Source organism: Oreochromis niloticus, linkage group LG23 (assembly GCF_001858045.2).
Source record: "Oreochromis niloticus isolate F11D_XX linkage group LG23, O_niloticus_UMD_NMBU, whole genome shotgun sequence".
NCBI lineage: Eukaryota > Metazoa > Chordata > Actinopteri > Cichliformes > Cichlidae > Oreochromis > Oreochromis niloticus.
This window is the reverse complement of record NC_031986.2, coordinates 26845132-26860643: the sequence shown is the minus strand read 5'-3', so window position 1 is coordinate 26860643 and position 15512 is coordinate 26845132. Positions and strand designations below refer to the sequence as shown.

The window sequence follows — 15512 nt, the reverse complement described above, 5'->3', positions numbered from 1 at the left end:
TTATTTTAATGACCTTGTAGTACCATATCACCCTATTAGAGCACTTCGCTCTCGCTCTGCAGGCCTACTTGTTGTTCCTAGAGTATTTAAAAGTAGAATGGGAGGGAGAGCCTTCAGTTTTCACCAGGTGAACAGGTGACCCTGAATCCTCCCTTAGTTATGCTGCAATAGATGTAGGCTGCCGGGGGATTCCCATGATGCATTGAGTTTTTCCTTTCAAGTCACCTTTCTCACTCAGTATGTGTTAATAGACCTCTCTGGATTGAATCATATCTGTTATTAACCTCTGTCTCTTCCACAGCATGTCTTTCATCCTGGGCATTTCTCAATATGCGTACTTGCGTTCTCGTGATACGTCATCAGTCGGAGACCAAGTACTGTTCCAATTCGAAGTACGCATCAAGCCGAGAACGCGAAAAAGTCCCGGATGTGTTCTCGCTCCGCCCGTTTTATCGAGCATGCATCGGTGTGGACTTGGTACAGCTAAATATCCCAGAATGCATTTCGTCCAAAACTCAACAGCGGACTCCCGGCACATCGTTTCCACCCCCGCTCGCGGTCTTCTCACTACTCAGGTTAAAGAAACTCCAGCAGCTGTCTATAGTATTGAGTGTCCACTAGAATAGAAATAAAAGCGTTCTAACATCTCACCTGCTTGTTTTTATTAAGGTATGTACACGTATGTACATGTACACTATTGTTATTAATAGAGGTTTCACTACTGAGGTTACAAATGATATATAAGTCACTTAGATCACTTCTAAATGTTAATGTTTGGTTTATTTCAGTTTTATTTGTTCCTGAGTAAATCGGTTTGGCTGTGATTAAAGTTAAGCTTCATAACATGTTACTCACAGTTAAATTAAGAGGGGACGGCAGTAAAAACTCCGGACCTGTGACATCATCACGTACGCAGGTGTTCCAATTGTACATATCGCGAGTCCGTGCTCGCGTTCTCGGTGGGTACGTACGCGCGTGCGTTCTCGGCGGGTACGTACTCGCGTACTTGAGAATTGAGAATCGGCCCCTGTTTTCCTTCTCTCACCCCAACCGGTCGCAGCAGATGGCCGCCCCTCCCTGAGCCTGGTTCTGTCGGAGGTTTCTTCCTGTTAAAAGGGAGTTTTTCCTTCCCACTGTCGCCAAAGTGCTTGCTCATAGGGGGTCATATGATTGTTAGGTTTTTCTCTGTACATATAAAGTGCCTTGAGGCGACTTTTGTTGTGATTTGGCGCTATATAAATAAAATTGAATTTTGGAGAGTCTACTCATATTGAGTTAACTAGGAAATCTATGCTAACTACACTAATTAGACGTATTTGTTATTAAATTTCAAGGTCAATTTTCTTTCTTTAATCTTTTTTTAAGAAAAAAACTGAAAAAAAAGAAATTTTAAATCCTCACATCAATTTCTTTCTTTCCACAGAGAAGGAGCTTGCCAGAATGCGAACACAGTTTGTGGAGAGGGTGACAGCAGAAAATCTCACACAGCTACTTGAAGCCCTTGTAACAGACAATGTCTTGAATGAGTTGGAGAAAGAAAGGATACAGGAAATGAACCAAACTAGAGCAGACAAGGCACGCGACATCATTGACACCGTGAAGAAAAAGGGAGAAAAAGCCTGCAGGATAATGATCAGTCACCTTCGAACCATTGATCCTACAGTTTCCTGTCAGCTAGGTTTGTCCTCTGGGCCATCTGTTCGGTTAGGTAAGAAAAAAAAATATTTCTGTTATTATATCATTGCACAGTTTGCTTGAACGGTGAGTGTATGATGCATTTCTTTTTCTATTGTAAATAGTTTGTCGTTTGTCTTTTGTAACACTGATGAAGCACTAATGAATTAATACAGGCTAGGTATTGAGTGAAATATTAGGTTATTATTAATCAGAAGATTTAGGAATGCTACTGGAGCTGATGGGCAGTAACTAATAAATACACACAACACAAAATGCTTTTGCAGGTACCATGTATTTAACCGAAACCAAAGGAAAATAACAAGAAAAGAAAAGGAAAACTTAAATAATCACTCCTGCTGCAGCTATTCAGTTAATCGAAAAACCCAGTGGGGGTGCACAAAGACAACTAAGCAAATTCTTCTGGCTTATACCAAGCAATATAGATTCTCAAAAAAAAGTTCCCCATAAATAACACATGTTAACATCAAAAAACACTGATCCACACTGAAGTCCGTGAGTTTTATCTGAATGTCCATGAGAGATGTCCAAGCGCTATTGTCCATAAACGGGGGGAATGGTGTGTATGATTGTGGAAATCAGTGTATTCGGAAAATGGGGACAGAGCGTCGTCTTTGATAGCTTCCTACCCAACCAGTGGAAGCTTCAATGCAGAATGATTCCTGCTCCTAGCCGTTCATTGGCTGGCCATCCTTTTCCATACCCAAAAAGGTTCACCTGGCCTATATTGTACACAATTTATAAATAAATAAAACAGTATATTTAACCAATAAGGATTTAACTAAAACATTTCAACTGCTATATACATATTATATAGCTTCACAACATTTGTTATTCAACAACTATCGATCAAATTGTTTGGACCGGCAGCAGCCAATTAGCGTCAGCTGGTAGCAATACAAACAGTCAATTAAAAGTTCAAACTCACCAATTCCGTTCTGCACGACAACACTATGGCTCTGGCTCGCAGTAATCAGCGTCTAAGTCGCATAAGTTAGTTGGTGTTAAAAAATGCATTAAAACAAGAAAAGCAAGTGTTTGCCAGTACAAACCTGCAACAGCTCTGTCACCTGGCTTGCCTCCACGCATCTGACGGGAGGAAGCCGGGACAGGCTTACTATGACCTACATGCCATCCGATTGGCTGAGCAAAGTCATGTGGTTGGAGTCATGTATTTGTGATGTGTTCAATGGCAGGAAATAAGTGCAGGAAATTACTAAAATCTAGTATAACAGATTTTACTCTGGGTTACACTTTGGTCAGTTTTCATTTAAATATTTATGGAGTGCCTTACTTGGTTTTTAAATTACTATAAATTTATCTGGAGAAGTTGAGTCCAGTCCATTCTTGAATTGCCTTCTGTGAAAAGAAAGGAGTAGTTGGGATATTTATATCATCCCAGTTGGTTCCTGCATATTGTTGTTTTCCCTGATGGATGAAAGGGTTGTTTCCCTGAACCACTGGGTTGAAGAATCGAGCTTGACTATTGTTCTAACTTACACAGTAACAGCTCAGAGTACTGGCAGAACTTTGTGCCATCAGAAACTGAATTTGAATAACTTCTATTTGAATTTGCGTTGCTCAGATTGAATCTGAATTTCTCAACTTGAATAAAAGCTTCCAAAACTGAATTTGAAAATTCTTCACCTTTTCAAAGACAAAGCAGCCATTTAAATAAAATATAAGATATTGTTCATGTGTAACTGCAAAAAGAGAATTTAGAAATTTAATTATTGACAAGAGTGAACAAACACTGATTGTGTAATCTACAGCTGTGGCCAAATGTTTGGAGAATGAGAAGTGTTTTGTTTTGTTTTTTTCCACACAGTTTGCTGTTTCATTGATAGTCATATCAGGTGATCCAGTAATGCGGCACTGATGAGTTAGTAGCTTCTCTACTGTCAGGGTCTCTGCAAGCATACGGGGCTCTGAGAGGGTACAAGTTGACAACTTCGGAATTCTATTGGAAACAAACTATCATATTTGTTTGTCAAAGCTGAACCCAGGGCAAACTAACCTAAATTGGCGTTTTTAGCTAACAGCCACAAAAGCACAACAGTAACTGTTTTGGTTATAATTTGTTTATATTAAGCTTTTTCTTATAGCGGTAATATATTTATTACCAACCTGAGAGTTTATCTGCTGGTCATTGAGCATGACGAATGGGAGGGACTGAGGACACAACCCTGTGGAACGCCAGTGTTAGTACCAATCCTGACGGACTGGGGCCTGCCAGTCAAAAAGTCCTGTAGCCAGTCACATAGGGTGGGGTGTAGTAGGCCGAGTGTTGCCAGCTTTTGAGTGAGTTTGTGTGGGATGACAGTATTGAAGGCGGAGCTGTAATCGACAAAAAGTACCCTGATGTATGAGTCTTTGTTTTCCAGATCTGGAGGGTCTCGAAGCAGGTGTAGAATTGAGGTCATCCAGCAGACTGCCTGCAGAGCTGGCAGAACTGCAACTGAGAAGTGAGAGGGGAAACTGAACATATTCAAGAGCTAAATTTTAAAAAAGGATAAAATACAATTTCTTTGGTTCAATAAAAGGATCAGGGATTGTAACATCTAATCCTTTTATTGAATCAAAGAAAATTAATTCATTCTGTTTCAATTTAGTGACGATCATCTCCAAACCAACACACTGGATTTCAAATTTAGGTTAATTCAGTTTTAGAAACTTTTTTTTATTTATTGTTGAGCAAATCAGACTCAATCTTAGCAATGCAAATTCAAATATAAATTATTCAAATTCAGTTTGGCACAAAGTTCTGCCCATATCAGAGCACCTGGCCTTCTTGGAATGCTCTATTGGCATGCTGGAACATGCCTCAGGTGGAATCTACAATGTCCTACTAGGAGACTTCAATGATCATGCAGGCAATAAGAGTGAGACCTGGGGTGTGACTGTACTAAACAGAGTTTATCTATAATGAACCCGTTGTTCAAGCATTAGGATATTGAAAAGTGCACTTGGCACCGAGAAACACTATGTGGCAAGACAATTAGCAATTTTTTATGAATTTATATTAAATAAACCAACCATATTAGTCAGAAGATTTTATGTGTTGTTTTTTTCTGTTAGCAGCACTTGAGAAGTGTCAGCTCAAATTCAAATCTACTCTGAAGAAGAAGTTCCAGTGTGTGTTTGAGGGAATTCCTAAAGCAGGAAATCCAACCCTTCTGAATCAGATCTACACAGAGCTCTACATCACAGAGGGAGAGACTACAGAGGTCAATCATGAACATGAGGTCAGACAGATTGAAACAGCAACCAGGAAATGGCACAGATCAAAAATAACAATCAGACAAGAAGACATCTTTAAAGGGCCACCTGGAAGAGATGAACCGATCAGGACAGTGTTGACAATGGGAGTGGCTGGAATTGGGAAAACAGTGTTAACACAGAAGTTTACTCTGGATTGGGCTGAATGCAAAACCAATCAGGACATTCAGTTCATATTTCCATTCACTTTCAGGCAGCTGAATGTGCTGAAGGAGAAAAAGTTCAGCTTGGTGGAACTTATTCATCTCTTCTTTACTGAAACCAAAGAAGCAGGAATCTGCAGGTTTGAAGACTTCCAGGTTGTGTTCATCTTTGATGGTCTGGATGAGTGTCGACCTCCTCTAGATTTCCACAAAACTAAAATCCTAACTGACCCTCGAAAGTCCACGTCCGTGGATGCGATACTGATAAACCTCATCAGAGGGCATCTGCTTCCCACTTCTCGCCTCTGGATAACCACACGACCTGCAGCAGCCAATCAGATGCCTGCTGAGTGTGTTGACATGGTGACAGAGGTCAGAGGATTTACTGACCCACATAAGGATGAGTACTTCAGAAAGCGATACAAGGATAAGAAAAAAGCCAATAGGGTAATCTCCCACATCAAGACATCACGAAGCCTCCACATCATGTGCCACATCCCAGTCTTCTGCTGGATCACTGCTACAGTTCTAGAGAATATGCTAGAAACCAGAAAGAGGCGAGAGTTGCCTAAGACTCTGACTGAAATGTACATCCACTTCCTGGTGATTCAGGTCAAAGTGAAGAAGGTCAAGTATGATGGAGGAGCTGAGACAGATCAACACTGGAGTCCAGAGAGCAGGGAGATGATTGAGTCTCTGGGAAAACTGGCTTTTGATCAGCTGCAGAAAGGAAACCTGATCTTCTATGAATCAGACCTGACAGAGTGTTGCATCGATATCAGAGCAGCCTCAGTGTACTCAGGAGTGTTCACACAGATCTTTAAAGAGGAGAGAGGACTGTACCAGGACAAGGTGTTCTGCTTTGTTCACCTGAGTGTTCAGGAGTTTCTGGCTGCTCTTCATGTCCATCTGACTTTCATCAACTCTGGAGTCAATCTGCTGGAAGAACAACAAACTGGGGCACACTTCTACCAGAGTGCTGTGGACAAGGCCTTACAGAGTGCAAATGGACACCTGGACTTGTTCCTTCGCTTCCTCCTGGGTATTTCACTACATTCCAATCAGACTCTCCTACAAGGCCCGCTGACACAAAGAAAACGTAGCTCACAAACCAATCAGGAAGTAGTGCAGTACATCAAGCAGAAGATTGGGGAGAATCCTGGTCAGGAGAGAATCTCTAATCTCTTTCACTGTTTGAATGAACTGAATGATCGTTCTCTTATGAAGGAAATTCAACAGTCCCTGAGATCAGGAAGTCTCTCCACAGATAAATTTTCCTCTGCCCAGTGGTCAGCTCTGGTCTTCACTTTATTGTCATCAGAAAAACATCTGGATAAGTTTGACTTAAAGAAATACTCTGCTTCAGGAGAAGGCCTTTTAAGTCTGTTGCCTGTGGTCAAAGCCTCCAATTACGCTCTGTAAGTTACCATTAAATACACTGCCATCTTTAGAAACTGACGAAAATGAAAATGATCACACTTAATAGTAATAACTTCATTTGTGTGGCACTTTCAAAATACACACATATAAAGGTTCTTCACAGTTTGGATAAAACCACACAGGTATACATGTTCGATTACACAGTGAGACACTAATCGGATGATCTGAGTAGGTGACCGCTGGAATACGGTCTCGGCAGCTCTGCTATATAGGCAGGAACCTGGCTCTGTATGTGATTAATACAATTTTAAAACACATTCTGAATTTCACTGAAAGCCAGTGAAGGGAAACAAGCTAGCTGTTTTAAGCATTATACGTGCTGTGTTCTTGACCAACTGAAGCCAGGCTAAGGAGGACTGAGAGAGCCAAAATTGAGACAGGAGAAAATTATAGTAGTGACTACTAAAAGTTCCATATCATCAGTACAGGTTTGATTTTTGCAATGTTTCTTAAATGAAAGAAATGAGTCTAGATGGTCTTAGAGACATGATATTCAAAATTCAGATTTCAGTTAAAAATAATACAACTTTCAGATGATTTGACATTACCTGCATATGGACTGACCCAAACACACGTTACAGAATATTTGAAATCCCCATATATATCATTTTCTAAAAACCAATATGTTGTCAATGCAACATTGTTTAAAATAGCTACACAATTTCATTATCACCTTGACCTTGATCAATTTATTGATCTTATAGGAGAGGTCATAGGTCAAATGTGATGTGATATTTTGAAAATTTATATGGACATTTCTATATGTTGATAATACCTACTAGACCTATAAGAATCATAGTTTCTGAGTTATATTACTTTTTGTCAATTTTCAACCAATAAATCATTAAGTAGATCTTGAAAACCTTGGGGGCTGTTATTATGGCTGCACATTATACCCCTGCAAAGTTTTATCGGTATTGATTCAAACATTTTCGATCCATCATGTTTACAGACAAAATGACATGAATGCATGCATGCACACAAACACTACTAAAACCATTACCTCCCTGGCAGATCTAATTATTACATAACTGGTTCAAGAAGTCCTCAAGAAGCGCTGATGAGGACATGCAATTGTTAATATGAATTCCGAAGTGTCTATCAGATAAGGATGATGCAAACCATTTCAGAGCTTGTCATTACTGTCTCTTCAGACTATGCGCCTGTAATGTCTCAGAGAGAAGCTGTAGAGCTCTGTCTTCAGTTCTCAGCTCCCAATCCTCTAGTTTGAGAGAACTGGACCTGAGTAACAACAACCTGAAGGATTCAGGTGCGAAGATCCTGTCTTCTGGATTAAAGAGTCTGCACTGCAAACTCAACACTCTTAGGTAAAAATTCTTTAGCTTCTTTAAATAAAAGCCATTTATTTTAAAATATCTTATCTGGTCTTACTTATATTAACTTTTTTTTCCATCCTTGAACAATAAGAAATGAGGAGAGGTTCCATTTTTTTTGTTTTGTTTTTCCCAGATATTGCACAGTCCTTGATGTAATCTAACTGGGTTAAATTAATAGTAACATCTGGGGAAATCAATACTGATATGTAATTCCATTTTTAGCTGAAGATTCAAGGCTTAATTTTTGAGAGAGACCCAGTAGCTAGTGGCAGACAAAACTGCATAACAAAAGCAGCTGATCTAAGACTAATGATACTATTTTTTTTTTTTAAATCCTTTAAACTTGAATATCGTCCATTTTAAGTGAACGTGTTATTCTCCTTAGCACAAGGAAATGTGGCAAAAAGAAACTGTGTGAATCTATTAACTTATGTCCTTTTAAAAACAAAAAACAAAAAATAAAACCTTGTTTCTCTTTGCGACCTTTGTGGCTGCATTCATGTAGTTACTTATGCTACATGCCACATTACAAAACCAAAAACCAAAAGCAAAGAACAGGACTTACTGTAATTTAGCTACATGCATTATCTCCTGTGTTTTGTTTTGTTTTCCTTTTTTGCATTATTGTAAACTAATCTTAAATTTTCACAGAAATATTTATTGCTCATTCAGCATGAATATGTTGCATGTATAGAAAATGCAAATAAAAGACAAAAATGTGAACCACAGTGAATTTTGAGTGACAAAAGCCTGATATGGATAGTTTACAATTAGACAGTTGAAACGCCCTAGTTTTAGATTAGTGCCCTAAAAGTGTCTGTCTTCTGATGTTCTGTGCAGACTGTCAGGCTGTGTGATCAGAGAGGAAGGCTGTATTTCTCTAGCCTTAGCTATTAGCGCCAATCCTTCTCATCTGAGAGAGCTGGACCTGAGCTACAACCATCCAGGAGAGGGAGGAGTGAAGCAGCTGAAGCAGCTGAGATGGGAAACTCTCAGGTATGGAGAGGCCTGGTGCAGGACGATGGAATAGTCTTGATTGTAAATGTGGATATGATGGTGTAACTCTGTGTTAGTTCTGTGCATCTGTCCAGGGTGTTTTACACCATGTCCCTCTTTCGAACAATTACTTAAAAAATATATTTGTATTCGGGAAAAAGGGAAAACTTTAAATAAAAAAGCTTAATTTTCGTTATGTGACCGCAGTGCATGTGGGTGACGTGTGAAAGAGGTGACTGACACGGGCTGCTCCACACAGCAACAGAGAGGCTCGGCTGAGCGAAAAAAAGGCTGAACTGTATCACTATTTTTGTTGAATAGATTTTTTTGTACCTTAACTGGGTTCCGGAGGCAGTTTATAACTTTCGCGAAGATCAGTAGATTATTATTATTATTACACTGCATTATTGACGTCTGCAGTCAGGTGGTCTCATGCAGTGTTGCCAACTTAGCCACTTTGTCGCTATATTTAGCGAGTTTTCAGACCCCCTTAGTGACTTTTTTTCTAAAAAGCGACTAGCGACAAATCTGGCGACTTTTTCTGGTATTGTTGGAGACTTATTTATGATGACTTTTTGACGTGAAAGCGCGTATCGCTCTTACTCTCAACAAGCAGCAGTGCTACCGTGGGCACCTCACCCGTGCTAAAGCGCTCACGGGCGGAGGATAGTCCTCCCCCCGCTGCAGGAGATGTTCACACTTGTGCGTCCAAACTGCAAATGAACCGCGCATGAGCGAAGCCACTGCTCCCGCACTGACTGTAACACTTCTTTTACTGTTATGCTTATTTGTGGATCACAAGGTTTAAAACTACTTATAAACACACACACACACACACACACAGTAACTCCACCAGAGCACCTATTTCGGGTCACTTTTGCCGGTCCAGGCCCGGATAAAGGAGCAGGGTTGGAATTGTGACATTAAAAAACAATAATTGCTAAAAGAAATTTAATTTGTAGTTCTAAATAAATTCTAAATGCATAGGACGTTTTTTACTCACTTTATGTCTCTTCCACGATGTTATTTCTCTCTCCAACAACAGGTTAGGATTACATTAGCATGACCAATTATGCAAATTAGGCGATGACGTCATTTAGCGACTTCTAGCGACTTTTAGGACAACCAATAGCGATTTTCCTTACGGAGGAGTTGGCAACACTGCAGCCAATAGCGATTTTCCTTACTGAGGAGTTGGCGACACTGGTCTCATGTTTGCTCTGTTTACGTAGCTGTGTTAGCTCAGTCATTTAGACAAAAGGCTGTTGACAGAGTAACGTTAACGTTTGGTTAAAAATGTTAAAACAATGCTTGTGTAGTTGTGTCGAATTCTATGCACTTACGCGAGTTGTACGGTACGTTTAAGTTACTCTGTCTTTTGCAGACAGCAAGATGTAGGTAGGCTATAGGCCAGTTAACCTTAGCATAGTTTCCCGTCACTCGTTAACTTAGCTGAAACTCCCCACATGGATTTGGGCAACCAAACTGAAAAGAGTGTGGCTGCTGCTGAGCCATCTCTTGGTCCTCCAGCAGCCAAAAAAACTCAAGTTCTGTGTGGAAGCATTTTGCAGTCAGTGCTGCAGAAGAAACCAAAGTGATATGTAATGTGTGCAAAAGTCAAATCAGCAGACGCAGAAATATCAAACATCTGTCAACATCTGCCATGGATAATCACATGTACTTAAAGCATCCTCTCCTGGTACAGTCTGCCAACCCCCCCACAAGCACCAATTCATCATCACAGCCATGTTCTGCCCCTGCGAGTCAGTTTTGAAGCCCTTCTTCTACATGTGAATTTTGTTGTTGGATAGTAGGAGTAGTTTCGTAACAGTTTAGAAGTTTTTTTATTTTCTAAATTATTATTATTTTTTTTAAATTTAAGTTTATATTAAAGAACAACTTACATTCCTTGAAAATGTGTGTAATGTCCATGTGTGCATGCTGAAAGAGACTGTGCTGGTCTGACCCCCCTCCTCCTTTCAGGGTCATTCTGGAGCCTGCTGGAGAACAATGGTTGAGACCAGATCTGAGGAAGTGTAAGTGTGTTTTTAATGTGATTCATGAAAACAAAGCAGCACACATTCAACCATCTTCAAACTGTCACATCACTCATTCACGGACTTCCGGTGTCATGGTGGCGAGAGTAGCAGCATAAACAGGAGCTCCTGCATCGATAGCTAAAATAATCCGCAATTCAAGAATATAATCCATTAAAAGTGACTTTCCCCTCAAGAATAATGAGCGGAGATAAAAATAAGAAGGGACGAGCCCCAGGCCGGAGCTTAGAAAGGCGACTTGAGAGCAAGACATACGAAACACGCTCCGAGCAGGAGGGCGAGAAGATGGCGGAGGAGGCCTCAACGTCAGCGCTAGGCTCTCTCAGACAGGTGGTGAGTGAAGTAGTGGCGGAGGGCATGCAAGGCCTTAAGGCAGAAATGAAGAAGGAGCTATCGCTCGTGAGAACAAGTTTGAAAGAGGACATGAAAGCCCAAATGAGCGAGTTAACACACGAGATAAACCAACAGGTTACCACTGCCACAAGCAGGATCGAGGAGGTGGGGAAACGTCTGGAAGAAATGGAAAGAAACATGGTAGGGAAGGAGAAATGGGACATTGGAGTGAAGGATGCCATTGTTCAGCTGTTGGATAACCAGAGGCAGCTCCAAGAGAAGGTTACGGATTTGGAGGGGCGCTTACGCCATAATAACATACGGATATATGGCATCCCTGAGAATATAGAAGGCACCTCCATGCTAAGGTATGTGGAAAGCATGATGATGTCGGAGTTGGGGGACGGTGTGGACTTGGGCAGCGAGAAGAACCTAGGGATATAGAGAGCTCACCGGGCGCTGGGAGCGCAGCCGCCGCCGGGGGCGCCGCCCCGATCAACGGTGGTGCGCTTCTTAAAGTTCAATATTAAAGAACAAATCCGCGCTGCATGGAAGAAGCCTGTATATATAAAGGAGAAGCGGATTTTCTTTGATCATTTGGGACTAACTATGAAGATTGGGTTTAAAGCTAGCCCCAAAAACACCTTATGGAGGCGTAACACAGGTCTGTTAAATAATAACTCGTTTAAAAGAGAAATGGGACAGGAGTTAAAAACATATTTAGAACTCAATGACAATGGAACAGTTAATCCTACAATTCTATGGGATGCGGCTAAGGCATACCTTAGGGGTAAAATTATTGCAAAATGTGCAGTCCTAAAGAAGGTGAGAGCAAAAAAGCTGTCAGATTTGCGGGAAAATTTAGGAAAATTGGAACAGCTGCACACCGTTACAAGGTGCCCCAAGGTATTGGAGCAGATGAGGCCGGTTAAACAGGAGATCCACAAAATTTTAAGGGAGGAAATTGAAAAAAAATTAAAATATAATAGACAACGATGTTATGAGGCAGGACCCAAAGCTGCTAGGCTATTATCATGGAGACTCAGGAGACAACAACAGGAGAACACTATTCATAAAGTTCGAAATTTAAAAACAAGTAAATGGTAAATGGCCTCTATTTATATAGCGCTTTTCTAGTCCCTAAGGACCCCAAAGCGCTTTACATATCCAGTCATTCACCCATCCACACGCACATTTACACACTCCCACCATCATGGCGGGAGGCGTATATCTCTGTCATACCAAAAGCAGGGAAGGATAAAACTGACCCCAGAGGTTATAGACCTATTAGCGTGTTAAATATGGACTATAAACTATTTGCTGCGATTTTGGCTAAGAGGTTAAGTACATTGATGCCCACGCTGATTGAGGAGGATCAAACAGGCTTCATTGGTAACAGACAAACACACGATAATATCAGAAGGGCCATTCATATTATTGACCAGATACTTAAAGGGAAAACTGGAACAGTTCTCATTGGGCTTGATGCAGAAAAGGCATACGATATGGTCGGGTGGGAATTTCTGTTTCATGTGTTGAAGAGATTTGGGCTATGTGACAGGTTTATTCAATGTATAAGAATGATTTATATGTCTCCAACAGCGAGGATCAAAGTTAACGGAAGCCTCTCAAATCGGATAATACTACAACGTGGCTGTAGGCAGGGCTACCCGTTGAGCCCACTGCTCTTTAACCTTTTCATTGAACCGTTGGCTCAATGCATCAGGGAAGAGACTCGATTGGAGGGGGTTACAATGGGGACCGTGGAAAATAAAATTTGCTTGTATGCAGACAACGTGCTAGTAGCGCTAGGAAACCCGGAAGAGGGAATCCCTCTGCTTATGGAAATGCTGGAAGAATATGGCAGACTGTCTGGTTATAGACTAAACATTCAAAAAACTCAAATCTTGACATTCTTTTTTAACCCCTCAAAACAATTGGTAGCAAGATATAGATTCAGATGGCATCAATCTCAAATGGAGTACTTGGGGATGCTGCTGACAAAAGACCTTGCATTGTTATATGAAGTTAATTATAATCGGGTGAACAAGAAGATATATGAAGCTCTGGAGAGGTGGGGTCTGCTCCACCTCGATCTGGGCAGCAGAGTTAGAGCGATAAAGATAAATATCCTCCCAAAGCTGCTATATTTGTTTGCAGCACTTCCAGTGGAGGTTCCAGCAAAACAATTTAGGGAGTGGGATATGCATTGCTCAAGGTTCATATGGGAAAATAAAAGGCCGAGAGTGAGATGCAACATTGCAGCTGCCTGGTGACCGGGGGGGCATGGCCCTACCGTACTTTGAGGATTACTATCTGGCAGCCCAGATCAGACCTCTAGTGTGCTGGTGTAACTCTAAGTATGAGGCAAAATGGAAGGACATTGAGCTTTCTTTGATGGATTTCCCAATACAGTCTGTTCTGGGGTCTCTTGAGAGTTTGCCACAGGCATATCAGATGCAAAATTTCTGTGTAAGTTTTTCCCTGAAAAAATGGGCAGATGTGATTAAAATTTTTTGGTAGGGAAATAGGGTTGCTGGGGATGGCCAGCGTATCTCCCACGCTTCCTTCCAGCATTGTTAGACCATAAATTCAGGGAGTGGTCCAGGCATGGAATCACTGCAATCTGTAAAATAGTTAAGCATGGGGAACTGATAAATTTGGAGGACATGTGTGAGATTTACGAGATCGGGAGGGAAGATTTTTGTGTTGGTTTCCCGTGCCCTCTTTAGTTCTGTATGTAAAATAAGTGTAAAATCAATAAAGAGAAAGTTTAAAAAAAAACATCACTCATTCACATCTCTGATGTCAGGAGTCATCATCAAAGTGTCAATCAATGAACAGATGATGGATCAATAACTGCAGCTGGATTGTGTTTGTTCTCTCCATCAGATTCCTGTCAACTCACAATCGACACAAACACAGTAAATAGAGAACTTAAACTCTCTGACAACAACAGGAAGGTGACACATGTGAAGAAGATTCAGTCATATCCTGATCATCCAGACAGATTTGATGACTGTCCTCAGCTGCTCTGCACAGATCATCTGACTGGCCGCTGTTACTGGGAGGTCGAGTGGAGAGGAGACATTGAAATATCTGTGAGTTACAGAGGAATCAGAAGGAAAGGACACATAACAGACTGTGGGTTTGGATCAAATGATCAATCTTGGAGTCTGAGGTGCTCTGACAAAGGTTACTCTGTGTGGCACAGTAAGCGGCACACTCGCATCTCCTCTTCTTCCTCCTCCTCCTCTGTCTCTAACAGAGTAGCAGTGTATGTGGACTGTCCTGCTGGCACTCTGTCCTTCTACAGAGTCTCTGACATTTTGATCCACCTCCACACCTTCAACACCACATTTACTGAACCGCTTTATCCTGGATTTAGGTTAAGGTCCAACCCTGATTCCTCTGTTTCTCTCCCCCTGTTAGGCAAAATTTAGACTGTTAAAAAACCCAAAGATGCTCCAGTTATTCCAAGATCAACATATTGCTTCTCTGTTTTTTTCCACTTAAAGCTTTACAGTCAACATCAGTATGTTGTGTTTCTCTGAGTTAAGCTGATATGATTCAGTTTTTGTGAACAGACACAAAAACTGCTTAACTTTGTATCAACTGCAGCCCTGCACCAGCAGTGCATCGAAAGCATGGATGCAGCAGCCCCTATTGAAAAAGTCAGACATTGCAGCACCTCCTGCCAAAATTCCATCAAAATTTCCGGCTGTTTGTCTTAGTTAAAGTAGTTATTTTGTAATTCGTGATTGATCAGTAATTATACTAAATAATAATGATTTTTTGTCTTTAAATAATACCAAGGATCATGTTCAAATGATATTACTTGCTAATAAAGAAGGGTTTCCAAATATCATTAAGCTGTAATTTCACACAAACACCTTTTGCTGCCAAATCTGACTGTGGTTTGGAAATTGTGTTCCTGAGCCTGGTGAAATACTCCATTTATTTTAATATGTTTCAATAAAATAGATCAGCCTGTATGCCTAAACTCCTGTCTCAAAGGGGACCGCCAGTGTTCTGAGACTGCCATGTCTTTTTTTCTGTTTTCATAATGAATTCACTTGCTTATTTGTGTCCCTCACTGGATGTATTATAATGTGACAATACCGTAGGAGTGATTTTGGGGGGGTTTGTTATCTTATGCATGCTGCTAGGGGTCACGTTTGTGTTTTTTGTTTGTATGGTGATTATATTAAAGGTAGACGCACATGTAACAC

The 15512-nt window shown here is 40.8% G+C and overlaps 1 protein-coding gene and 1 long non-coding RNA gene across 2 annotated transcripts in view; one reads left to right on the top strand and one right to left on the bottom strand.

Annotated features, from left to right (window-relative positions):
* LOC106096905 (protein NLRC3) overlaps positions 1 to 15283 on the top strand; it is a 33600-nt gene extending 18317 nt beyond the window's left edge. The window contains exons 4-9 of the mRNA XM_019365354.2: positions 1424 to 1708; positions 4774 to 6535; positions 7712 to 7885; positions 8735 to 8890; positions 10874 to 10926; positions 14173 to 15283. Of these exons, the coding sequence (XP_019220899.1) occupies positions 1424 to 1708; positions 4774 to 6535; positions 7712 to 7885; positions 8735 to 8890; positions 10874 to 10926; positions 14173 to 14723 (2981 nt within the window). The 3' untranslated portion in view covers positions 14724 to 15283. The remainder of the gene's footprint in view (positions 1 to 1423; positions 1709 to 4773; positions 6536 to 7711; positions 7886 to 8734; positions 8891 to 10873; positions 10927 to 14172) is intronic.
* LOC102080202 (uncharacterized) lies at positions 2196 to 3171 on the bottom strand. Its single transcript, XR_003216489.1, has 3 exons — positions 2748 to 3171; positions 2624 to 2675; positions 2196 to 2417 (listed from the first exon to the last, which is right to left on the bottom strand). It is a non-coding gene; the product is annotated as an uncharacterized LOC102080202 (long non-coding RNA).
* Positions 15284 to 15512: the final 229 nt, after the last annotated feature.